The sequence below is a fragment of the Agelaius phoeniceus genome, chromosome 21 (genome assembly GCF_051311805.1).
Source record: "Agelaius phoeniceus isolate bAgePho1 chromosome 21, bAgePho1.hap1, whole genome shotgun sequence".
Classification (NCBI taxonomy): Eukaryota; Metazoa; Chordata; class Aves; order Passeriformes; family Icteridae; genus Agelaius; species Agelaius phoeniceus.
The window spans coordinates 2,879,715-2,906,117 of NC_135285.1; the positions used below are offsets into that span (position 1 = coordinate 2,879,715).

At 47.9% G+C, this 26,403-nt stretch overlaps 1 protein-coding gene across 6 annotated transcripts; it reads left to right on the forward strand.

Moving 5' to 3' along the window:
- Positions 1 to 5: 5 nt before the first annotated feature.
- On the forward strand, positions 6 to 25,008 carry TMEM268 (transmembrane protein 268). 6 transcript variants are annotated; one of them, XM_054646140.2, is made up of 10 exons: positions 51 to 138; positions 5,105 to 6,426; positions 8,963 to 9,271; positions 11,325 to 11,434; positions 15,295 to 15,402; positions 17,151 to 17,300; positions 18,544 to 18,654; positions 20,903 to 20,980; positions 22,107 to 22,292; positions 24,747 to 25,008. In XM_054646140.2, exons 3-10 carry the CDS (start codon positions 9,172 to 9,174, stop codon positions 24,900 to 24,902), a joined length of 999 nt encoding a protein of 332 aa, XP_054502115.1. In that variant the 5' UTR covers positions 51 to 138; positions 5,105 to 6,426; positions 8,963 to 9,171; the 3' UTR covers positions 24,903 to 25,008. The 6 variants fall into 6 exon arrangements, with proteins under 6 accessions (XP_077045190.1, XP_077045191.1, XP_054502115.1 ...); XM_077189075.1 differs by lacking the exon at positions 24,747 to 25,008 and having other exon boundaries at positions 6 to 138; positions 5,574 to 6,426; positions 22,107 to 24,600; XM_077189073.1 differs by lacking the exon at positions 24,747 to 25,008 and having other exon boundaries at positions 22,107 to 24,600.
- Positions 25,009 to 26,403: the final 1,395 nt, after the last annotated feature.

Sequence of the window (26,403 nt, forward strand, 5' to 3'; positions counted from 1 at the left end):
GTTCTTCCTGCTGACTTGGTCTGGGAATGCTGGCAGGTCTTGCTGGGCACCTTGGAAGTCTGGACTCTGCAGAGTGACCATCAAGTATTGATAAAAGAAAGTTTGAGAGAGACAGCCAATATGTGAAGGTCACAGCAGGTAAGTTAAAACTCATTACAGAGCTCCTCCTCTTGGCTCCAGTCTGATGCTTTACCTGCCAGATCATTCTGAAAACCTTCAGGAACAAATGTTCTTGTGACCATTAGGGGAAATAAAATGGTGCCAGTTCATTGGAATAGTTTGATAGCCAGGTGCTGCACAGTAATTACCCTTCCCTGGGTCCAGTGCTGGTCACTGCGTGTTTATACCAAGGTCATCCTGAATCCTGCAGCATCCTGTGCCTGGGGACAGAGGGAAAGAAGAGTTCTAGGGCTGTCTGCCTTGCTTCCCAGCTCTTTATTCAAAGATACACACAAATAATCAAGAGGTTTCATGTCTCAGTGGCTTCTTCCTCTTACCAGCAGAATATTAAATGCAGCTTTGCTTTTTTGTTGAGTTCAAATTCCAGGCTTTTTGTGGAAAAGGGACCTCAGCATGTCCCTGATCTGGCCCAGGAGTTGTGCAGGTTGGGATCTTTGCAAGGAGCCTCATGGATGCTGTTGTGTTCCTCAGACAGAACATCTTGATTTCCACAGCTCCTCAGTGAGGCATTGCAAAGCCTCTTGGACCTCTGGAATTGTGATAGGGAGGGAAAAAAGCAGGGTGGATGTAGATGTGAGTCCTGCAGGCAGGAGCAGACAGCTCTGGGGTCCCCTCTTGTCATATTTTATGGTAGTGCACTGTACTCCTGGAAAGATCTCTTCAGGAATTGAAGCTATTAAACGGGTTGTAAAATTGAAACAAAAGCTTCTTGCAAAGTCAAATGTGCCAGGCTGGGGGAGAAGCCAGGTGGGTGCAAGCAGAACAGGATCAAAGCAGTTTTAATCCATGTGCTGTTATGTGGAGAGGTGTTATGGCCTCATAAAAAGGTTGCAGCCATGGTAATTTCACTGTGTCCTTTGGAGATGAGACATTTCTCCCTGTTGAGAGCAGGTGCTCAGGCTCCAGCAGGACACTCCTCAAAGCCCTCCTTGCTCCAGGCTGTAATTAGCAATTTCATTCCCTCTCTTATCAGTAGCAGACTGAGACTCTGTCCAGAAAAAATGAAGTGTGTGCTCCACTTTTTCATATTGGTTCATAAGTTTCCCTTGGTTAATGAGGACTTTTATCCTTCTTTAGAACAGAAGTAGGAGAAAAAGGGGAAAAAATCCTCCATGATTATATCTCCTTGGCAAATGTGCTGTGAAGAAGCTCCCTTTAGAACATGCAGGAGTGTTAATGTCTTACAAGAATAATAATTTTCTGTAATACTTCCCTGAAATTTAACTGTTGAGAGTGACTCCAACTTTGTACTGAAGGAAGCATTTCCAATTATTGCTCTCCAGGAAGGCTGCCTTGGTTTGTGCAGTGCAGAGATTTTATTTCCATTTGAAATTCCTTCATCTTGCCCTGTGATGCTCTGTGTGCCCAAGCCAGGCTGTGCCAGGGAAATGCTCTGCAGGAACAGTCCTGACAGGGGTTTGGAGTGGGACATGCTGCTTCTTGCCCCTGAAATCTGATTTTTGGGGCATTTTGCAGGAAGTTGGAGGAGTAGGAGTGAAGCCCACAGCAGCTGTTAGAACAGATCTGTATCTGAACTCTTCCTGCTGCTCCTCTCCCCAGGGAAGTGTGGCTGCTCCATCCCTGAAGTGTGCAGGGCCAGGCTGGACGGGGCTTGGAGCAGCCTGGGATAGTGGGAGGAGTCCCTGCAGGCAGAGAGAAGAGAGGGTGATCTCTGGAGGTTCCTTCCAACCCAAACCACTCTGGGGGTCTGTGACAATCCCTCAGGACTGAGCCACAGCCTGCTCATGTACCACAGAAAGAGCAGAAGCTGCTTTGGGCCCACACACCACTGTGAGATTGCCTTGATTTGGGCTCCCATCCCTGGAAATACCACCTGGCTCCTGCTCCTGGGGGCACTGCAGTGTGAGAGAGCATCCAAAGGAGGGGCACAGGGATGGGGAAGGGTCTGCAGGGGCTGTGAGGAGCAGCTGAGGGCTCTGGGGTTGTTCAGCTGGAGCAGAGTGAGGGCAGAGCTCCCCGGGGCTGCAGCTCCTCCCGAGGGGCAGCTCCCATCTCTGCTCTGGGCCAGGGACAGGAGCCAGGGCACGGCTGGGGCTGGGCCAGGGCAGCTCAGGCTGAGCTCAGGGCAAGGTTCTTCCCCCAGAGGGTGCTGGCACTGCCCAGGCTCCCCAGGGAATGGGCACGGCCCCGAGGCTGCCAGAGCTCCAGGAGCCTTTGGGCAGCGCTGCCAGGGATGCCCAGGCTGGGGTTGCTGGGACAGGGGCTGGGCAGGGACAGGACCTGGATTTGATGATCTTTGGGGTCCCTTCCAGCACAGGATATTCTGTGATATTGGGATCCTATGAAATAAAGGAAGGAAATCACCTCTAATCCCAGATCTGCAGTCCAGAGAGCTCTCATCAGTGGGGCAGCAATTCTGGCTGGCAGTGCTTTAGCAGGGGCTCCCCTGGCAGCTGCATTTGGGCACTTTCAGAAGCAGGGGAGGACCCTACATTTTCCTGCTCTGAAGGTCCAGGAGCCCTTCCCCTCTCTGCCTGGAGCTGCCAGGCTGGATGTGCTGGATGGCAACATCAGGGTATTCCAGGGGGCAAGTCCACATTTGGCAACCTTAAATTTCTCATTTTTCTGCTTTTGTGAGGTCAGTGCACAGTTCCTGATGATCTTTATTCAATCTGGAGCTGTTTTAATGGCAGATCCAGCCCAGTGAGCTGCTGGCAGTCTCTCCATCCCTTTCCTGCCATCCCCAGCTTTGGGCTCCTGCTGTTTTCTGCCACCCTGGAGCCCAGCTGACCCCAGAGCAGGCAGAATTTGGTAACTGCAGCAGTTCCTGGTCTGTGGGGCAGCTCGAGGGAGGTGTGAGCAGCAGGATGGGCTATCCCAGGGCTGTCCTGCTGCTGTGGGGCAGGACCACCCTGCAGGTTCTCCTGGAGGTGACAGGTGACTGTGTAAACATAATGCAGCTCCTCTCCCTTCTCTCTGCCCACATTAAACCTGCTCTGTTTCCCCTCTTTGCCTCTGTTTTCCTCCTCTGGAATCTCTTCTCCCTTTATCTCTCTTGGCTAGCTCTTGCATTAATGCATAATGGGAGAGACAAGGCAAGAACCTGCTGGTCCCAGCTGAGGTCTTGGCTTTAAAGTCTTAAAAAAAAATAACATTGAGAACCCTCCAGATCAATGTTCTGCTGAAAAAGTTTTCCCAAAGTAATCCAAGGAAGGAGAACAGTGTAATGTTTCTTTGAGGTTGAAAGGAGAAAGTGCTAATTTCATGCAGAAAAGATTGTATCTTGGACTAGCATAGGAATAGAAAATAAATTGGTATTAAATTACATTCGTCTGCCTCAAAATAATCTAATAAAGCATCTTCTGGATCAATAGCTGAATCATTATCCCAGGCACATAGCAAGCTTTGCCTCTTTTAATTTGAGATTCAAGAAAAGAGGTTTTTGCATTACCATAGTAAAAAGAATAATACTTTAAGTCTTCATAAGAAGAAGGCAGAAGTAGGAAAAAAAAAAGATAAGAACCACACTCAGTGCCTTAAGCAAGTGTCATTCTTCATTTGAAACTTGTAATTTATGGGTAGTGTGAAATAAATTTTTATATTTAATGACTGTCAATCTGTCAGCTTTGCTGACAAAAAAATTCAACGAGGCAGAGTGAAAGGACTTTGTGTGCAGGAAGGGAGGAGAAGGGCAAGACAAGGCTTTCAACAACTTTGTTCTCCTAATTAAGGCTCACTAGGGAAAAAAAAATAGGAAAAAGATGGCACAGTTCTGCCCTGAAAATGCAGTTTCATCAAAAGAAAATGAGATGTGCCAGTGTTGGCTGCAGTGTGCACAGTCCAAACAAGGCTGACGTGGAGAAAAACTGCAACCACATGCAGATTGTGGTCAAAAAAGCTGGAATCACAGGATGTGGATTCCAAACACTGCAAAGGAGCTCAGTTTATCAAAGTATGGAGTAAATACAGAGAGAACATGGTCAGAATAGGCAAAAGCAGACTAAATGTGTGTGTCTGGTTATTTAAAGCAGTGAGACACCAAATTGGTGCTGGAGAGTGACCTCAGAAATGACATGAAGGATGTGATGAAGGGTGAGGTTATTCCTGAGGCTGGGAGGGTGGGTGGGCACTGTCAGCCTGGGACAGTCCTCAAATTTCTATCTTAAAAAAGCAGATTTTTTCATTTCCCTGCAATCAGTCTCCCTGTAATATATTCATTAATGCAGCAGGTGGAACAGGGAGTACAATGTAAGTCCAGGGCACCAAGCTGGGAAGAGATACAAACTGTACAGAGCACTGAATCACAACTCCAAATGATCTTGATGGGTGGGAGAAATGATCTGAAACCAATAGCCTGAGCCTCCCTGCAGGGAGGAGTAACTGAGAAAGGTGAAATCAAATACATCAGCTGGGAGCAATCCATGAGCAGCTGCACCACAGCACTGCAGGAATTTGGGAAAATGGCCTGGGGGGACCCCCAGAGGCAGCAGATGTGGTAAAGGGAGGGCAAGGCCAGGCTGGGAGCAGCCTGGGCTGGTGGAAGGGTGGAATCAGATGGGATTTAAGGTCCTTCCAACCCAAACCAGGCTGGCATTCCAGCCTCTGATGATCCCAGCACTCCTCTGGAGTGAGCAGGAGTTTGCTGCTGGAGGTGCTGATGCTGAGACCTTTTGTGTCTTGCCAAACAAAGACACAAAAGGTGTTGGCATCAGCACCTTGCAGTGCTGTGCACAGAGCAGGGGCTGTGCCCATCCTGTGTGCACACACTCCCTGCTTGGATCCCTGAAGTTTTCAGGGATGCTTTAAGTTCAGATCCTTTAGGATCCTTTAAGTTTCAGCTTTTTAAGGGAGTTTTCAGCCCTTTTGGGTTTTTTTCCCCTGTATTTCCATGTGCTGATGTGAGGGGCACAGGGGCTGTTCTGCAGGTCATTATCCTCAGTGCTTTCAAGTTATTGTCCCACAGGGATTTGCCTGGAGCCTTTTCCTGCAGAGAGCTGGCAGTGCTCGTGCTTCTGGTGTTCCCTGTCAGCATCTCTGTGTGGGTGAGGAGCAAACAGAGCCAAAACTTTTGATGAGGAGCGTTTGCAAAAGAACTCAAAGCTTCCCATGGCCCTGTCTTGGGTGGGGATTGGAGCTGGGCCTTGAGCTGGTGACAGATTTATGGGATTTTTCCCAGTGCCTGGATGGTGTTGGTAGTTTCCAGTGGAACAGGATCCCACGAGGGTGAGTGGCTTTGGAGTTGTTGCCTGTGGAGCCACGTGATGGGATGAACTCACAGCTCTGGAGCAGGCAGGGCTGCAGAACCCATCCCTCCAGAAGAGCAGCCTTTTCTCCAGGAAGTGCACACAGACACTGCAAGAGCTGATTTTTCCTTTTCTTTCAACCATCCACCCCTGGATTTGCTTTGTTCCAACCCTCCATGGATCCTGCAGCTTTTGGGCAGCTCTGACACCACAATTCCCAGGCTGAGGAGTTTGGTTTTCGTGGTGTCTCAGCATTGTCAAGCAAACAACTCCAGCATGTGCAACACTGTGGAGGATCTATCTGACTGTGCCTGAGCCTCCTGCTTTTCTTCTGGAGCTGCTGGAGGGGAAACTTGCTCCACATCAGCACAGCCTGGTTTGGGGAGGGCTACAGCTCCTGCCCTGCTGTCATCCCTGTTCCTGAGTGCTTTCCATGACCCTTTGATGAACAGACAGCCTTGAGATCTGTGTTTGCCTCTTCTGATGTCTCCAGCCTTGTCTTGAAGCATTCACAGGAACTGATGTGGTGTAACTGTGGGATTTGTAGTTCCTGAATCCTGCCTGGCTGATCGAGGAGGAGGAGGAGGAGGAGGAGGAAGGGGGGAGCCTCCTGTCTGTGCCACTCTTCAGCTCCTCACCTTCCTCAGGCTTCAGCTTCAGCTCTGGACCCCCACTCTGCTGAAGGTGAGGAGGAGAAGCTCCCCCTGTGGCTGTGCCTTCGGCGTGGGAACACTTCTGAGGAAGCACAGAGGGTTAAACCCACATCTCTGAACCAGCCCAGGGGCAGTCACATGCACCAGGGAGATTTTGCAAGTCCCTGCGTGCAGCTCAGGGTGAGGAGAGGGAGCCAGGGGCACAGGCCTGGGTAATCCCTGCTCCAGGAGGCACAGGGGACACAGGGGCCTCATCCAGCACAGGCTGGCACCTTCCTGCTTGGGGGTGGCACCGTGTGGCACCTGTGCACTGCAGAGTGGGACAGTGGCACCTAAAGGACAGGGAGGAGGAGGAGGAGGAGGAGGCTGAGCTGCACTCCCAGCACCAGGTAAGGCTCTGCTGGCTGCTCTGGGGATGAGGCAGAAGGACCTGCTGGGTGTTTCTCTGCTGTTTAGTGAGGGCTTGGAAGTGTCCAAAAAAGAAGGAAGTGAATTGACCAGAGGGATGTTGACATTGCATAAAGAAAAAGAAGAAATGTAGAGAACACAGAGCCTGGGAGTGCAGGAGAGGAGAGGCCACCCTCGAGGTGCCTCAGGAGGGATCAGAGGCAGCTTTGGGGGGACCCAATTCCCAAATGGGCTGTTCTGCAGGGAAAGGCAATAGAGCCAAACTGTGCTGCACTGAGAGGCCAAAGCAAAGCTGCTTTGGCTGAGGAGCTCCCAGCATTTCCCTCCTGGGCACGGCTGGGCTGCTGCACCTTCACTGTCACCTCCTGGGGACTGTCCTCCAGAGGCCCCAAATTCTCATCATCTGAGCCAGAGAGCCTGAGAGCCTCTCTCTCCATCTCCAAATAGATGTGCCAGCAGCATCAAAGGGGTGGTTGGTTCTAATCAGGTTTTTCTTCAGTTTTTAATTAGTTTTTCTTTAGTGTCCTCTTTGCTTCTCTCTTCTGTGGGCTTTTCGGTCTTGATTTTACACTCCCTTCTGCTGGATGGCAAAAGAAGGAAAGGAGTGAGAAAACCCAGTCTGAATGCACCTTTTGGTGCTGGGATGTGCCCTGTGACACGTGGTGCCCACGATCCCCATGGCAGAACTGTGCCCAGGGAACCTCCCTCACCTGTGCAGGTGAAGAGCAGGGGCTGTGCCCATCCTGTGTGCACACACTCCCTGCCTGGATCCTTGAAGTTTTCAGGGATGCTTTAAGTTCAGATCCTTTAGGATCCTTTAAGTTTCAGCTTTTTAAGGGAGTTTTCAGCTCTTTTGGGTTTTTTTCCCTTGTATTTCCATGTATTTTTCCCCTGTGTTTCCATGTTTTCCTCCTGTATTTCCATGTGTTTTTTTCCCCTGTGTTTCCATGTTTTTTTCCCTTATGTTTCCATGTGTTTTTCCCCTGTGTTTCCATGTGTTTTTCCCCTGTGTTTCCGTGGGGTTTTTCCCTATATTTCCATGTTTTTCCCCGTGTTTCCATGTGTTTTCCCCCTGTGTTTCCATGTGTTTTCCCCTGTGTTTCCATGTTTTTTTTCCCTGTGTTTCCATGTTTTTCCCCTGTGTTTCCATGTTTTTCCCCTGTATTTTCATGTTTTTTCCCCTGTGTTTCCATGTTTTTCCCCTGTGTTTCCATGTGTTTTTTCCCTGTGTTTCCATGTGTTTTTCTCCTGTGTTTCCATGCGTTTTTTCCCCTGTATTTCCATGTTTTTTCCCCTGTGTTTCCATGTTTTCCCCCTGTGTTTCCATGGTTTTTTTTCCATGTTGTTTCTCTTGCCTCTGTTTCCTTTCTGACATTCTTCAACCAGAGACTGTGCTGACTTTGTGCAAGGGAGTAAATACAGCCACAACCAACAGAAAAAAAGGTCAGAAACAAAACAATCCCCTTTGGAAGGAGAGTGGGTGAGATCTGTGAGGGATCCTCCCAATCCTCCTGCTACCAGGAGACAGCAACAGGCTCCTGGTTTGAGCAGAGGTTAAAAAGTAAGTGGTGGTTTTGGAGAGCTGGAGTGGAAGGTAATTGAAAAGTAAACTCCAGAGTCTTCCAAGCATTTAACAGCCACCCACAGGTGCTGGCAGGAGGTTAGAGAGCTGTGTCAGCAGGGAAAATACACCTGGAAAACCTTGGGCACTGTGCCTGCTGCTGGGAGAATTTCCCTGAGGAGAGGAGAGGGGAAAGGAAAGTAGAGGAGAGGAGAAAGAGGGGAGAGGGGAAGGGAAAGCAGAGGTGAAGGACAAGAAAAAGAGAGGAGAAGGAAAAGGAAAAGAGAGGAGAGCAGAGGAAAAGGGAAGGAAAAGCAGAGGAGAAAGGAAGGGAAAGCAGAGGTGAAGGACAAGGAAAAGAGAGGAGAGGGAAAAGACAGGAGAGGGAAAAGGAAAAGAGATGAGAAGGGAAGGGAAAGAAGAGATGAAGAACAAAGAAAAGAGAGGAGAGAGAAAAGAGAGGAGATGGGCAAGGAAAGCAGAGGAGAAGGGAAAGCAGAGACCCTCAAAGGCTTCCCTGCTGTGGGTGGGAGCTCCTGCTTGTCTCTGCCTTCAGCAGATGCATTTTTCTGCCTCATCTGCACTTCTCCCATCCTGTGGTGAGGATCTGTCCCCGTGTCACTGAGCAGAAATGTCACTTCCAGGGAGGGGCATTTCCACCAGCTCCAGCTCATTCTGGAGGTGATGGCAAAGAGGTTTGGCAAGGAGAAACCCTGACTGTTCCTTGCTAATTGCTTGCAAAATGTGAATGCTGATGGATGTCAGGATAATTTAAGGAATATTTAAGGATAACTTTTCCACCTCTTAACAAAAACCAACCATAAAAAGTGAGGCAGTGTGTACTGAGCTCACACTGGCCAACACCAGGTGCTGACATCCCCCAGGAGCAGACTCTCTGTTGTTATCCTTTATTTGCTGTCTCTGCAAGATTTGGGATGTTCTTTTTCTCTTTTCAGGGCTAAAAAATGCCTCGTGGCTCATGGGAAGCAGGATGGCCAGGAAGGCAGCAGTGGGAGTGAGGGTTTCACAGTCTGCTCCCCACTCAGCTGCTGTGGGGCTGCTTGGTGTTTCCCAGCAGGGAGAGACAGAAATGCTGAATTAGAGAGAGAAATGCTGAATTTCTGACCAGAAAACACAGAATCCTTCAAGGAGACACACCTTCAGCATGGCCCAGAAAAGCCAGACTGGTGGAAATGAGAAAAATAGATCCTCCCTCCTGTACAGCAAGAGTGATCTCAAAGAAGGAGCCCTGCAGTGGGTGCCAGGTAAGGGAGCAGCTCATTGCTAAAGGGAGAGGCAGATCTGAGCTCAGTGTCCTTAAAATAACCACTGACAGATTTTACCAAAGATGCTCTTTAACAGCATCTCACTTGTGAAGGTACCAAAACACTGTGGATGTTTCAGCACTTTGGGAAGGGGATGGAGATACTTTGGGGTGTTTTTTTTAATGCCTGATATGCAGGAATGAACAAATCAACCTATAGAAAAACAGCCCCTGCAAGGCCTCTCCTCTTGGCCTCTGAAGCTGAGAAACCTTTGGGAAACTTGACCTGTGCTGAGGCAAGCAGGGCAGGGGGGATTGTGCCCTGTGCCCTGTGCTCAGGTGAGACCCCACCTGCAGAGCTGCCCCAGCCCTGGCCCAGCACAGGCAGGAGCTGGAGCTGCTGCAGAGATCCAGAGGAGGCACCAGGGGGATCAGGGGATGGAGCAGCTCTGCTGGGAGGAGAGGCTGGCACAGCTGGGATTGTTCACCTGCACAGGAGAAGCTTTGGGGGCACCTCAGTGTGGCCTTGCAGGGCCTGACAGGAAAGATGGAGAGAGACTGTCCAAGGGCCTGGAGTGCCAGGACACAGGGAATGGCTTCAAACTGAAAAGATTGGAGATTAGGAAGGACATTTCCCCTGTGAGGGTGGGCAGGCCCTGGCACAGGGTGCCCAGAGCAGCTGGGGCTGCCCCTGGATCCCTGGCAGTGCCCAAGGCCAGGCTGGACAGGGTTTGGAGCCCTCAGGCAGAGCCATGGATGTTTGGTCACTCACAGCCCCCACACCCTCCAGCAGGGCCAATTTTTGCTCTAAATGACCCCAGGAGCAGCCCAGGGACACATGGCTGACCCTGGAGCTGCAAAGGGGAAGGAAATTTCAGTGAAACCTTTCAGTGAAGCAGGATCTCAGCTGAACCAGCCACTTCCTTAGGCCCAAACTCTTCCTGTCTCTGTAGCACAGCTTGTGTAAGCTCTAGGTGGGTGCCAGATGGGCTGCCTGGAGATCACAGCTCTCCTGTGCTGCTCCTCAAATCTAGGACAGGCTGTCCTCACACTCTTTAGGCTCCTGACTTGAGTCTGGGATCCATCTGTGATCCTGGCCCGAGCTGACACTGGAAGAGCCTTGAGCAGAGCCACGCTCCTGGAGGGTCTGGGGTGCTCCAGGGCAGCCCTGCCACATTCCCAAGCAAAGGGATTGCTGGAAAACACTTGAATTCATGGCTCAAATTGGTTTTTATGGTGGTGGGGGTCTCCAAGAGAGCAGTGAGCCTCAGCACCACCAAGCAGCCTGAGCCCACTGTCCTTCCATGTGGTGGTGAAACAGCAGGCCAAAGTTCTATGGACCAAATCCTGACTTGAGCCAACAGAAGCCATCAGAAAGCCAAAACTGGTTTTTGAGAAAGCCAAAACTGGTTTTTCTACAGCTCCAAGGGCTTCCAGATGGCCATGGTGAGGGCACCACAGGCTGCCCAGCCTGGCACTGGGTTCTTGTGCCTGGGGGGAGAGCAGGGCACAATTCCTGGTTCTAACACAATTTCTGGTGGGTTCTCTTGGCAATTCCAGCTCACAAAACAACTCGTTTTCCCCGAGAAAGAGCTCTAAGACTGTGGAAAACAAGTTGCTTGAGTCAGGATTTGGTTGGTAGGCCTTTGGCCTGCTGTTTCACCTCCACACTTCCAGTCAGGACATGGTTGTGCTGCAGATCAGAGCATCTGTTATCTCATTATATCTCTGGCTGCTCACTCCTGTTTCCTTCCAGGGGGTCTCAGGCTGCTTGCAGAGCTCCTTAGCAATGGCCAAGGAGGAGATTTTAGATCAGTTTAAGCCACACCAGGGTGGTTTGTGTTCTCAGGCTCCCCTTTGCCAGGTGCTGCCTGGCTTTGGGATAAAACCCCAGCAGTGCTGTGCTCATGGCTCTTGCAGAACCCCTCTTGCAGTGCTGTGCTCATGGCTCTTCTGGGCTCTTACAGAACCCCCCCAGTGCTGTGCTCATGGCTCTTTTGGGCTCTTGCAGAACCCCCCAGTGCTGTGCTCATGGCTCTTTTGGGCTCTTGCAGAACCCCATCAAGGCCAGGTGCTGCTGGTGCTCAGCATGGACAACACCTGCCCCAGCTCCTCCTTTGACATGGACCTTTGTGCTGACAAACTGCAGTCCCTTGGCATCCAGGTGAGCACCCCTGGGAGTTAATTCCAGCTGGATTTGCATAATTTGCATTTACACCCACAGCCCAGATGGCTTTGGGGTTTTTTTTGGTTTGAAAGTTGCTTGTTTCAGCCCAACTTCACTCAATTCCCCGTGGGCTGGAGTCAACTGGGATGAACTTGGCTTAAATCTCCGTGAAGAAACTCTTTGAAGGTAGTTTGGAGTGAATTTTGCTTAAAATTCACTCTGATGGGGCAGAACATCCCTGGGACATCTGACTTGTCTTGTCCTTCATCACAAAAAGGCATTTTCCTCCCTTGTGACTGTCCCTACTCTTCCCAGGCAGGTTTTACTCACTGCAGCTGAGGCAGGAACACAATTTTGGGTCTGTGGCAGCTCTGTGGGTGGGATTGGAGGTGCTCCCTGTGGGAGGCAGCTCTGGGACACACATTTGGGTTGCAGTGCCCCAGGAGGAGTTGTAGAGAAATGTGAGAAATGAATTTGTAGAAAAATTTAGACACAGAATTTATACTATGGGTTGCAGTGTGCATTATGTAAACCTTCTATAAAACTTAAAAAATTTTCTATAAATTCATTTCTCACAGTGAAACAGCAGGCCCAAGGCCTACAAACCAAATCCTGACTTGAGCCAACAAGCCATGAGAAAGCTGACAGCTCTTGGTGAGAACAGAGTCCTGCAGCAGTGAAAAACAACTTGTTTTCCCTAAGAAAGAGCTCTAGGACTGTGGAAAACAACCTGCTTTCCCTGAGAAAGAGCTCTAGGGCTGTGATAAACGTTAGCCACATGTATAAACTGTGTTTACTCTGTTAGATAGAAAAATGAAAACTATCTCTCACAAAGAACTTTTCCTGCACGTAGACACCGAGGGTTGGAGTGACCAACCCACACAGAATAACAACTTGTTACTGACCAATTGGGGGTAGACAGGGGATGTTCCTAAAAAACCCTATAAAAGGGGATGTGAGGAATAAACTGGGATGGATCCTTTTTTTTTTTTTTTTTTTTTGCACCATAAAATGTGTTCTGCATTGTTGGGAAAGATGAAAGTTTGACAAGAAAATTTCACAGCTATGTGTGCTTGGCAGAAAGATCTCTGAATGTAGAACCTGAGAGCAGAATAGAGATGGGAGCAAGTTTTGATATAGAAGAATAACAGATGTCTAAATTGAGGATTGCTGAGCCAGTCTTAGTGATCAACTAAAAAAAGCAAAGGTTAAGTTGAGCTGGAAGGAGGTTTTATGACTAGACCAAAGGATATGTTGACCACAAACAAAAAAGATGTTTTTTCCAAGCAGAAATAGGTCTTAGGAAAAGCAGAGGATACCACAGGCAAACAAACATGCTGATGTGGCAGGTAGAAAAATGTCATTACAGTGCCCCCCAGCTGGGTAATAATTAGCATTGATGCCATGATTCACAGCAGGCTGATCAATCTCTTTATTATATATATCATTATTAAGAAACCATTGCTTTTATAGACAGGTATGATACACCTGGACCCAATTGCTCCTCCAATCCAAACACCATCACCAGTGGCCAATTAAGAAACCACCCTTGGGTAAACAAATCTCCATAACACATTCCACATGTGCACAACAACAGGTGCAGCAGGTTAAGATGAGAATTGTTTCTCATTCTTTTCTCTGATCTTCTCACAGCCTTCCCCAGAAAGGCCTGGGAAAGTTGTGTTTCTCTCTGTGGCCAGAGGGCTGCTGCCACAGAAAAAAGGTTTAAGAATTTTCCACTGCAGGAAAACAGAAAAACAACTTTAAGCTTAAACTGTACCATACTAACTCATGTGGTTGGATAGTAATGACTGCAATATGGTCATGATAGTTGTGATAGGCTATAGGCAATAGTAAAGGTGTTGTATATGATGATGATTGGTTATTATGTATTAAGATGCTCAGCAAAGAAAAATATTTATCATTTTCTTTATATAATATATATCTTTTTCTAATATATAATTTTCTTTATATTAAAGTATAAATAAATATAATATAAATATAACATATAATATAAAATGTGATTTTAATTCAGAACTAAAGGGGCTTCAGGTTTTCCTATAGCTGTAGCTGGCAGCTTTAGGCGTGGCTCTGTTACCCACCACCCATGGCTGCTGTAACATCTTCTGTACAATAAACAGCATTTTGAAGGCTGTAATATACAGTAAACAGCATTTTGAAGAGCTGTAATATACAGTAAGCAGCATTTTGTATATAGTAAACAGCCTTTTGAACAGCTGTAATATACAATAAGCAGCATTTTGAAGAGTTGTAATATACAACAAACAGCATTTTGTATATAATAAACAGCTTCTTGGAAAGCTGTAATATACAGTAAACAGCATTTTGTATACAATAAATGGCATTTTGTATACAATAAACAGCATTTTGAAGAGCTGTAATATACAATAAACAGCATTTTGTATATAGTAAACAGCCCTTTGAACAGCTGTAATATACAATAAGCAGCATTTTGAAGAGTTGTAATATACAATAAACACCATTCTGTATATAATAAACAGCCTCTTGGAAAGCTGTAATATACAGTAAACAGCATTTTGTATACAATAAGCAGCATTTTGAAGAGCTGTAATATACAATAAACAGCATTTTGTATATAATAAACAGCTTCTTGGAAAGCTGTAATATACAATAAACAACATTTTGTATACAATAAACAGCACTTTGTATACAATAAGCAGCATTTTGAAGAGCTGTAATATACAATAAGCAGCATTTTGTATACAATAAGCAGCATTTTGAAGAGCTGTAATATACAATAAGCAGCATTTTGTATATAATAAGCAGCATTTTGAAGAGCTGTAATATACAATAAACAGCATTTTGTATACAATAAATGGCATTTTGTATACAATAAACAGCATTTTGAAGAGCTGTGATATACAATAAACAGCATTCTGTATACAATAAACAGCATTTTGTATACAATAAGCAGCATTTTGAAGAGCTGTAAAATACAATAAGCAGCATTTTGAAGAGCTGTAATATACAATAAACAACATTTTGTATACAATAAACAGCATTTTGCAGAGCTGTAATATACAATAAACAGCATTTTGTATACAATAAACAGCATTTTGTATACAATAAACAGCATTTTGAAGAGCTGTAATATACAATAAACAGCATTTTGTATACCATAAACAGCATTTTGAAGAGCTGTAATATACAATAAACAGCATTTTGTATACAATAAACAGCATTTTGAAGAGCTGTAATATACAATAAACAGCATTTTGTATACAATAAACAGCATTTTGTATACAATAAACAGCATTTTGAAGAGCTGTAATATACAATAAACAGCATTTTGAAGAGCTGTAATATACAGTAAGCAGCATTTTGAAGAGTTGTAATATACAATAAACAGCATTTTGTATATAATAAACAGCTTCTTGGAAAGCTGTAATACACAGTAAACAGCATTTTGTATACAATAAATGGCATTTTGTATACAATAAGCAGAATTTTGAAGAGCTGTAATATACAATAAACAGCATTTTGTATACAATAAACAGCATTTTGAAGAGCTGTAATATACAATAAACAGCATTTTGTATACAATAAACAGCACTTTGTATACAATAAGCAGCATTTTGAAGAGCTGTAATATAATAAACAGCATTTTGTATACAATAAACAGCATTTTGAAGAGCTGTAAAATACAATAAGCAGCATTTTGAAGAGCTGCCTGATGTCCCCCATCCCTCATCTCAGGCTCTTGCACAACATCCTCCTTTATTGAGCCACAGCACCCACGAGCTTTGCCCAGCTGGCTCTGCTGGGGCTGGAGCCCAGGCTGGAGGCTGGCTGTGGTTCTGTGTTTGTTCCTGCAGGTGCCCATTGATCCATGGAGGAGGCTGATCCAGGAGGGTGTGCTGAGCCCCCAAGGGAGGCGGTACCTGTTCTACAGCTCCAGGGGCTGCCAGATTGCCATGGCCATGGTGAGGGCACTGCACCCTGCCCAGCCTGGCACCAGGGTTCTTGTGCCCAGGGAGGGAGCGGGGCTGGGCTGGGCTGGGCAACAAATCCCAGTTCTGACACATTCCTGGTGGGTTCTCTTGGCAATTCCAATCTCGGGACTTCTGCTGGTCAGGATGACCCCAAGATGCATTAGAAATTCTCTTTTCCCAGCCCAGCAGTCGAAGGAGGAGTCAGAACTCCTCTATTCTCATTCTCAAGGTTGTTTATTGTTTCTTATCTATAAAATTCTTTCTCTGGCCTGTCGAGGTCCATTCAGCAGGACAGTCCAGGCACTCTGCCTGCCCCCAGGGTAGTGTTATCTTTTTATACTACAACCTACGTGTACATTATTTACAATAACTTCCCAATACCTATCACCTGTGTTAGACAGTGAGCTTCTGCCTTAAACCAATTCAAAAGTGCCACCATCACAGCAGAAGGTGGAGGCCAAGAAGAAGAAGGAGAAAGGCTGGACATGCCCAGATCCCCCCATCTTGCCTCCTGAACCCCCATTCTAAAAACCCCCAAAAATCAATTTTTCACCCTGCAACAAACTAACTATTATTCTACTTAAACTGTTGTGGCTTGCAGATCCTCATATAAGGTTGGTAATTTTTTCCATGGGTCATAATCAAAGGCACAGGTGTGACTTGGGCTCTGTGCCAGGGTCTCTGAGCCCCCTGGCAGGGGCTGGAGCAATGCAGGACAGGCAGAGGGATGTCCTGAATTCTGACATTCCAGCTCACAGAATTGCTGCAGATGGAGGGCAGGGCTCTCTCTCCACCCTGTTGGTGGAGTCCCACCAAAGTCTCGTGTCTTGTCTCTACCCAGGCTGTCCATGGGTGACCAGCACTTGCTGAGGTGACAGCACGTACAGCAGGTTTGGTTTAGAACTTGATTTTAAAGATCTGAAGGCATTCTGGTCCTCATGCTAATTTAGACCAATGAATCAGTCAACTTTTGGTTTTATCTTCTTCTGGTGAAAGAAACTTCTCCAGAGACCCAACCATGAGCATCTGCTGTGAGGCTGGTGCATTGCAGTGTGCTGAGGGTGTGATCAAATCCAAATATTTAATTCCTTTTTTTAAATTTTTTGAATAGCCATTATGCAAACCTTCTCCTTTCACTGATACTGTGAATGTTCAGTGATCAGTTTTGAGGGGTTTGGTGCACCTGAGTTTTGTCATTATGAGATGAGGCCGTGCCCTATATGTCAGACCTGCTCCTAGGCAATCTCCTGCCCAAATCCATGCTCTATGAGGTGAAGGAATCCAGTTTGCCCTGCCTTTAACCCACCCCTTTAGCCCTGTGTCAGTGCCCCCTGGTTGAGCATTACTGTAATGGAGTGGTCTCTGCACCACCTTGAAATAGGAACTTTCTAAATCCAGGCACTCTGAGAATTATTATCAATATGCCTCAGTGAGTGCATTCCTCATCTAAATGGAAGAACTCAGTTGAAATCCTTCCTAGGGATGAATCATCATAAATAATTCACTCTTTGTCTTTGGTGAGTGGTGATTTTTTAAAATAAACTAGGGCTCACTCAGTCCTTCCAATCCTTTCTTTCCTCTATTTATTATTGGAAAGAACTTTTGTCCTTTCTCACCCTGTGAAAAAATCTCGTGGGACCTAATTTATAAGGGAGAAGGGACTGTTATTTCCTTCTTCCTGTGACTTTTCTCACTTTCATGGGTTTGTGACTCTCACCAGCCTCTCTGTTTTTCCCCAGGTATTCTACATCTCTCTCTGGACAAACCTTTACTCCACCCTCCAGCTGTGTTCCCTGGGCCACTCCTGGGGGGCTGGCGTGCTGGTGACACTGGTGGCCCTGGCTCTCACTGTCCTGGTGATCCTGGTCATTGATGGGCACCAGAGGAAGGTGAGAGGAGGCTCCAGGAGAGGGAATGTGGAGAGAGGGGAGCAGGATTCTTCCTGCTGGGGCATTCCCTGGCTGCAGGCAGAGAAAACAATGATCCAGGGAAGAGGGAATGATTTTACAGCACTCAGGGAAGGCAAGGGATGTTCTGCAGCCAAGGGAGGGGATGGAATGCTTGAAAGGGAAGTGTTGGAGCTGCTCAGGCTGGCTCAGAGCTCCTGCTGCTGGAGATCAGAGGGTTAGAGAGTCCCAGCCTGGTTTGGGTTAAAAGGCACCTTAAAGCCCATCCAGTGCCACCCCAGCCATGGCAGGGACACCTCCCACTGTCCCAGGTGCTCCCAGCCCTGTCCAGCCTGGCCTTGGGCACTGCCAGGGATCCAGGGGCAGCCCCAGCTGCTCTGGGCACCTGTGCCAGGGCCTGCCCACCCTCACAGGGAACAATTCCTAATTCCCAATATCCCATCCAGCCCTGCCCTCTGGCAGTGGGAGCCATTCCCTGGGTCCTGTCCCTCCATCCCTTGTCCCCAGTCCCTCTCCAGCTCTCCTGGAGCCCCTTTAGGCCCTGCAAGGGCTCTGAGCTCTCCCTGGAGCTTTTCTTTCCTGTCTCCAGGCTGGGCATGGATGTCAGTCCCTCAATGTCCAGCCAAACAACCTGTTGGGAAAACCCAAACCTTAAAACCCACTCGTGCCTTGGTGGCTGCTCCTGGCAGGACCTTCCCAGGCAGCCCAGACTGGACAATCCCTCCCCTCCAGCCCAGCTTCTCCTTGTGCCAAACAGCAACAAAGCCATCCCTTGTCCCCAGTCCCTCTCCAGCTCTCCTGGAGCTTCTTTGAGCACTGAGAAGCCACAGCAGGGTCACCCTGCAGACCAACCCTTGCAGAGGGTGGATTGTGCTCCCACAGCAGCTCTGGCTCCTGCCCTGCTCCTGATGATTCCTCCTGGCATTCCCTGCTGCCTCTGGCATCACTGGCACCATTTATTTGGTTGAAGAATAATATTGGAAAGTCTTGATTCAAAATCCAGAGGGGGATTTGGAGCAAATGATTCTTCCTAGAGGAAACCAGGCAAATGTGGGGGTTCACAGATGTTCAGGAAAGGAGATTGCTGGGGGATGGAAGGGAGAACATGACACTGGAAATCAATCCCACTGTTCTCCTTTCAGAATTGCAGTATTTTGGATTATCCAGCTGCACTTTGTAGACTTTTGCTGTGGATTGTGTTATTTTTCCTTGCATTCTTTAACAGCTAAACGTGAACACAGATGTGAGGCTGGCAGCTGTCAATGAAATCTTTCTCAAACACAGCATAATCCTGGGGATAACAGATGTCCTGGACGGGCCACACAACATCCTACAAGTATCCTTGGTGGGAATTGGTCAGGAGGGATAATTGGTCAGATCCCTCTTGCTGGAGACATTTATCAATTGTATCAATGATCTGTATCAATTTATCACAACATCAATTATTGTTGATGCTGTGATCCAGAGGGTGGCATTCCTAGGATCTTCTTTGTCTCCTATGGGAGAGGAATTGGGATGTTTTTATTTCTCCTGTAAGTAGGGATTGAGATGTGCCCAAAGGTGATTGGAAATAATGAGTCTAAATGATTGAAGTGGGATTCATTAGGGCAGACAATTATTCCTAAAAATGTGTTATAATGATGTGACACTGATGGTTCTGCCTATAGGCAGAGGGATAGCAAAGTTCCTATGGCAAAAAAAAACCCCAAACCAAAACAAAACAAAACACAAAAACCCAAAAAAACCCAAACAAAAACTGCTAAAAAAAACAAGAGGGAGAAAACCAAACAGTCTCCCAAAAACTCTTAACATGGAGAAAAACAAAATCCCCATCCTTGGGCTCATTTGCTCCTTTTCAGAGATTATTTTTCTTCACTAGACAGGGATTTAGGGGAATGAAGAGAGTTTTAAGGCTCCATGAAGGTGTTAAAGGAAGGTGAGAGAGACACAGAGAGAGGCTTGAAATACAAATGGAGAGAGAAGCCAGGGTGAAGCAGGGAAGGGGACTGGGAACACTGCAGGAGGGCACAGTCATTCAGGAGGAGAGGAAACCCTGAAAAACCTGAATTCCACATTTGTAAACCTGAATTCCACATTTATAAACCTGAATTCCACATTTGCAAACCTGAATTCTACATTTGCAAACCTGAATCCCACATTTGTAAACTTGAATCCCACATTTGCAAACCTGAATCCTACATTTGTAAACCTGAATCCCACATTTGTAACCTGAATCCCACATTTGTAAACCTGAATCCCACATTTGTAAACCTGAATCCTACATTTGCAAACCTGAATCCCACATTTGTAAACCCGAATCCCACATTTTTTCAGGCCATCATAGTCCATTAGAGGACTAATCCAGGGAGCCTTCACCTTGACCTACCTGTCCCAAAACTGCCTGAGAGCAGCAAATAACCCAGAGATTTACAATGGCTCTGTCTGCTCCAATGTCAGATCCATTTTAAACCTCTGGATTTTATATTTTTCCTGCATCCCTGTGCTGCTGGCAGATGCACAAGCACAGAGCTCTGGCTGCCTCAGAGCTGGCAGGACTCACATCCCCAACACCCTGCTCTTGGAAAACTCTTCTCAGAAGTGTCCTCAGAGCAGCACTGAGAATGGGCAATTTTGTAAAAAATCAGTGGAGTGAATCCCTAGAAACAAAGTGAGGCAGCAGGAAGGGGTTTAGGGCAGCTGAGGGTGTGGGGCCACTGAGATGAGTGATGGGAAATGACCCTGGCTCATCCCAGGCTGCAGGGGCTGAGGGAGGAGCACTGGCTGCTCTCTGCTTCCCCTTTAGCTTGGGCTTTTAGCCCACACCCTGCTGGCTTCAAACCAGCCACTGCTTTAAAACGTGGAATTCAGGTTTACAAGTGTGGAATTCAGGTTTTTCAGGGTTTCCTCTTCCTCATGGCTTCAAACCAGCCACTGGTTTTAAACCAGCCATTGGTTTAAATGTGGAATTCAGGTTTACAAGTGTGGAATTCAGGTTTTTCAGGGTTTTCTCTCCTCATGGCTTCAAACCAACCGCTGGTTGTAAACCTGGCTTCAAACCAGCCACTGGTTTTAAACCAGCCATTGGTTTAAAATGTGGAATTCAGGTTCACAAATGTGGAATTCAAGTTTACAAGTGTGGAATTCAGAATCTTCAGGGTTTACTCCTCCTCCTGTCCTCAAACCAGCCACTGGTTTTAAACCAGCCACTGGTTTAAAATGTGGAATTCAGGTTTACAAATATAGAATTCAGGTTTTTCAGGGTTTTCTCTCCTCATGGCTTCAAACCAGCCACTGGTTGCAAACCAGCCATTGGTTTAAAATGTGGAATTCAGGTTCACAAATGTGGAATTCAAGTTTACAAATGTGGAATTCAGAATTTTCAGGGTTTCCTCCTCCTCCTGTCCTCAAACCAGCCACCGGTTTGAAACTGGCTTCAAACCAGGCACTGCTATTTGGTCCTGGCTGTCCTGAGCACCCTGAGGGCATCACCTGCCTCAGCTCTGCTCCCTGGGAGCCCATGCCAGCATCCTCAGGGATGGCAGGGGAGGCATGGAGAGATTCCTTCCTTAAGCAGCCCCTCCCAGCTGTGCTTTGTGCACTTCAGCCCCCAGCACTGCCTCCAGGCCCTGGCAGCCCACATCACTCACCTGCAGGGGACACAGGTAAGGGACACTGGGGACACCTGGGCACACGGGCAGCTCCTGCCCCGAGCCCTGGGTTTGCTGGGGTGGAGGTGGGCAAGGACAGAGACCTGGCCCAGGTCCCCTTGTGGCCACAGTGCTGGCACTCTGTCCCCACAGGGGTGACACCAAGCTGGCCTGCAGGTGGCCCTGGGGACCTGCCCACTCTGTCCCTGCCTCCTCGGGCTTGTTTTGGCCTGGGATGGAGCTGGGCAAGGACAAAGGAGTGTTGGAGTGCCCTGCTGTGCACTGGGAGCTGGGCAGACTGGAAGGTGAATAAGGTGCACCTGTCCCTGCCCAGTTCAGCAGGAATTTGTCCAGACCCTGTGGAATATGTGTGTCTGGGTAATTAACAGTGCAGCTTTAATGATGGAAAGTCATCAGGAATGAAAGGCAAATTTTGGAAGCACGTGGCACACCTTTGAACAGCTGCCACCTTGAGCTGTCCTCCTGGAAAAAGTGGGATAGCCTGGAGGAGCAGGAATTGCTGCATTCAGTTAATTATATAAACATTTTGTCCTCTTGGCCTTCAGAAAATGTTTTGCTCTCTGTGGGTGTGTAAATATCCACTGAACTGCTTTTGTATGGTGAGGGGTGAGAGCCCTCTGAAATCTCCAGGCTGCTCATCTCCCTGAAAGCTGCAGCTCAGGGGTGGGCAGCAGTTCCTGGATTCACACAGGGGATGAGAGAACTCTGGTTTTAAAGACAGGATTCTCCATGCCAGGCTGTGTCTGTGGTGCTGAGAGCAGCCACTGGCAGCTGAGGGCAGCCAGGCCATGCCAGGGACACCCAGCTCCAAGTGCTGGGCACAGCCCATGGCATGGGAAACCCCAGGAGTGAAAAATGTGCAAAACAAAGAGAAATTTGTACCTTTTAAACTCTGTCCTCAAGACACCATTGCTGCCTGGGGTGGGAAATCCTAGGATTTAAATCCATGCACGGAAAAATGGTGCCCTGTAAAGGCTGTGCTCAGGACACCACTGCTGCCTGGGGTGGGAAAATCCAGGAATAAAAACCATGCAAGGACAAATGGTGCCCTGTAAAGGCTCTCCACAGGACAGCACTGCTGCCTGCCTTTGGAGAGCCCCAAAATCTCCTTCTCTTCCAGGCAGGCTTGAGGCACAGGCTGAACAAGCTCTGTGTGGTCATGGATGTGGCAGCTCAGCCCGAGCTGGGGGTGGAGGAGGAGGCTCCATGTGAAGAATCCCCTCTTTTATCCAGAGGGGTGACCCTGAATAAGGATCCTGTGACCTGCAGTGAGCTCCTGCACCTCATCCCCGAGGGTCCACCCCAGGTAAGGAGAAATATCCCTTTTATAGAGGCACCAAATCACCCCCGAGGCATCTCAGCTCCAAAACTCATCCCAGCCATGGGGGACCTCACCTTTTTCTCCAGCAGAAGCACCTGGAAGCCCACACAGACCTTCTCCAGTCCTGGTGCTGCCAGGAGGAGGAGGAGGAAACCCTTAAGAACCTGAATTCCATGTTTGTAAACCTGAATGCAAAGCTGTCTGAGCAGCTGGGGATAATCCTTGAGGAATTCATGGATTGGGCTTTTCCTTGCTGCTCCCAAAGGTCCTGTTTGGAAGAAAACCTCTCCCCAGGGACCTGATGCCCCTGCCCAGGCTGAGCTGAGCCATGGATGAGCCCAGCCTTTGTCTCCTCCATGGAAAGTGCCTTCAAAGCCTTGTGCCACTCTGAGCAACAAATGTGCCCTGATTCCTGCTCAGCACGGAGCTACCAAAGGGATGATTTGGATTTATTTTGCAGTTTTCCTGTCGCTGTCTCTAAGTGAATTCAGTACAGGTGACATCCCTGCAGGATGAGGCTCTCTGGCTGTCTACAGGCCAAAACAAGCCCGAGGAGGCAGGGACAGAGTGGGCAGGTCCCCAGGGCCACCTGCAGGCCAGCTTGGTGTCACCCCTGTGGGGACAGAGTGCCAGCACTGTGGCCACAAGGGGACCTGGGCCAGGTCTCTGTCCTTGCCCACCTCCACCCCAGCAAACCCAGGGCTCGGGGCAGGAGCTGCCCGTGTGCCCAGGTGTCCCCAGTGTCCCTTACCTGTGTCCCCTGCAGGTGAGTGATGTGGGCTGCCAGGGCCTGGAGGCAGTGCTGGGGGCTGAAGTGCACAAAGCACAGCTGGGAGGGGCTGCTTAAGGAAGGAATCTCTCCATGCCTCCCCTGCCATCCCTGAGGATGCTGGCATGGGCTCCCAGGGAGCAGAGCTGAGGCAGGTGATGCCCTCAGGGTGCTCAGGACAGCCCGGACCAAATAGAACAGCCCAGTGCCTGGTTTGAAGCCAGTTTCAAACCGGTGGCTGGTTTGAGGACAGGAGGAGGAGGAAACCCTGAAAATTCTGAATTCCACACTTGTAAACTTGAATTCCACATTTGTGAACCTGAATTCCACATTTTAAACCAATGGCTGGTTTAAAACCAGTGGCTGGTTTGAAGCCAGGTTTACAACCAGCGGTTGGTTTGAAGCCATGAGGAGAGAAAACCCTGAAAAACCTGAATTCCATATTTTAAACCAATGGCTGGTTTAAAACCAGTGACAAGTTTGAAGCCATGAGGAGGAAACCCTGAAAAACCTGAATTCCATATTTATAAACCTGAATTCCACGTTTTAAACCATGGCTGGTTTAAAACCAGTGGCTGGTTTGAAGCCAGGAGGAGGAGGAAACCCTGAAAAACCTGAATTCCACATTTGTAAACCTGAATTCCACATTTTAAACCAGTGGCTGGTTTGAACCCAGAAGGAGGAGGGAACCCTGAAAAACCTGAATTCCACATTTTAAACCATGGCTGGTTTGAAACCAGTGACAGGTTTGAAGCCAGGAGGAGGAGGAAACCCTGAAAATTCTGAATTCCACACTTGTAAACTTGAACGCCACACTTGTAAACCTGAATTCAACATTGTAAACCAATGGCTGGTTTAAAACCAGTGGCTGATTTGAAGCCAGGTTTACAACCAGTGGTTGGTTTGAAGCCATGAGGAGGAGGAAACCCTGAAAAACCTGAATTCCACATTTATAAACCTGAATTCCACATTTTAAACCAGTGGCTGGTTTAAAACCAGTGACAAGTTTGAAGCCAGGAGGAGGAAACCCTGAAAAACCTGAATTCCATATTTATAAACGTGAATTCCACATTTTAAACCATGGTTGGTTTAAAACCAGTGGCTGGTTTGAAGCCAGTTTCAAACCAGTGGCTGGTTTGAAGCCAGGAGGAGGAGGGAACCCTGAAAATTCTGAATTCCATATTTGTAAACTTGAATTCCACACTTGTAAACCTGAATTCCACGTTTTAAACCAGTGGCTGGTTTGAAGCCAGGTTTACAACCAGTGGTTGGTTTGAAGCCATGAGGAGGAGGGAACCCTGAAAAACCTGAATTCCACATTTTTAAACCTGAGTTCCACGTTTTAAACCAGTGGCTGGTTTGAAGCCAGGTTTACAACCAGTGGTTGGTTTGAAGCCATGAGGAGGAGGGAACCCTAAAAACCTGAATTCCACACTTATAAACCTGAATTCCACGTTTTAAAGCAGTGGCTGGTTTGAAGCCAGCAGGGTCTGGGCTAAGACAAAAGCCCAAGCTAAAGGGGAAGCAGAGAGCAGCCAGTGCTCCTCCCTGAGCCCCTGCAGCCTGGGATGAGCCAGGGTCATTTCCCATCGCTCATCTCAGTTACCCCACACCAAATCACCTGTGGGGCATGGTTAACAGTGCTCTGGCAGCTCCCTTGCTCCCTGCAGGCCATGGCCCAGCAGCTCCTGGTGATCTTCAGCGCGTGCTACGTGCGGCTCCTGGTGACAGGCCGGCTGCCTCGGGCCAGCCCCGGGGGACACCTGGGCCACAGCAGCGTCCCCTGCCTCTGCCAGTTCATCCAGAGCACCCTGCTCTGCTCCTGAGTCGGGAATTGTCACCAGTGTCTTCTCTGAAAAATCCCTGCGCCAGGATTTCTTCTCCTGGTAAGCTGGAAAGCCTTGGAAAAGAATTAAAACAATAATTATCTGATTGCTTCTCCTGTGTTTGGCTGCTTTGGAATGTGGTCATTATTTGATTGGTTTCATGTGAATTGGTTTTGTTTAATGATCAATCCCAGTCCAGCTGTGTCCAGACTCTGGTCAGTCATGGGTTTTTATTATTCATTCTTGTTTTAGCCTTCTGATGTCTCCTTTCTCTTTCTTTAGTATAGTTTTAGTATATAATTTCTTTTAATATAATATCATATCATATCGTAAAATAATAAATCAGCCTTCTAAGAGGCTGATCTCTCATCTCTCACCTCATCCTGGGGACCCTCACCAATTCCTCGACAAGGAATGACACATGTCACCCTAGTCTTCTAAGCCTTCTGATGTTTACTTTTTTGTACTGGAGTTTCTCATGCACTTTTATGTCAATAATGATTTTTTTGGTATTCTTTTCTAGCAAAGGAGAAGTTTGATAGACTGTTAGTTTAACCAGTGTTGTTAGAGAAGTAACAACTTCATCCTCCAATCCAGGGTCACTTTTGAAATTCTATCTATATCAAAGTCGAGAAATAAACCTTCTTCTTTTTACCATAGAAGTTTCAGCATGTGTGTCATTCATTTCGTGTCCTGATACAACAGACCCCAGGTCAGAAGGCTGAGAGGCCAGAAGCCCTGACTTTATTGGAACCCCTTCTTTTATACCCTGGTTGGATACAGGGGGACCTGATTGGCCATTTAATCAATGCATTTCATGATAGGCTAATTAAGAAGACACCCTTTGGTAAAACATCTTGGGAGGAAAACAACTTGTTGAAAACACCACCTGCAGATGGTTTGCCATTTGTTTACCTTTCTTTTTCTCTGCCTCCCTAAAACTTCCCAGACCAATTCATGGGAAAGCTTCTCTGGCTTTCTCTCTCACTGACCAGACTGTTGTCTCCACAGTGCTCCACACCCACCAGAGCTGGGCCAGAGGGGGCTGGAAAACCCCAAAACAGAGCTGTCCCCACACTCCAGTGTGGAGGAGCTGTGGGGCAGAGAAGGGAGCTCTAATTCCTTGTCCTGGATGAACAAGGAGGACTCTAATAATAAAGACACAGGAAAGCTGCTCACCTTGGAGAGCTCCTGCCCAGCTTGGAGAGCTCCTGCCCAGCAGCTCAGTGAGGAGGAGCTGCCCCAGGGGTCAGGAACAATCCAGGGATGGCCTGGAACTCGTTTGTGTCCAAACCCCCCTGCCAGCAACCATCCCCCCTCACAGAACCCCGTACCAGCAAAGGCCAGAGGTTTGCTGGGGTGGCAGCAGGAGGCTGAGCCCTGGAGCACCAGGACTTGGCACTTGCCATGGTGCAGGATGACTCTGCTCCTTCTCCTGTTGTTTCTGTCAGCAGGAATGGTGACATGAGATCCATCTCCCCCTGCTGAGGCCCCAGCACCA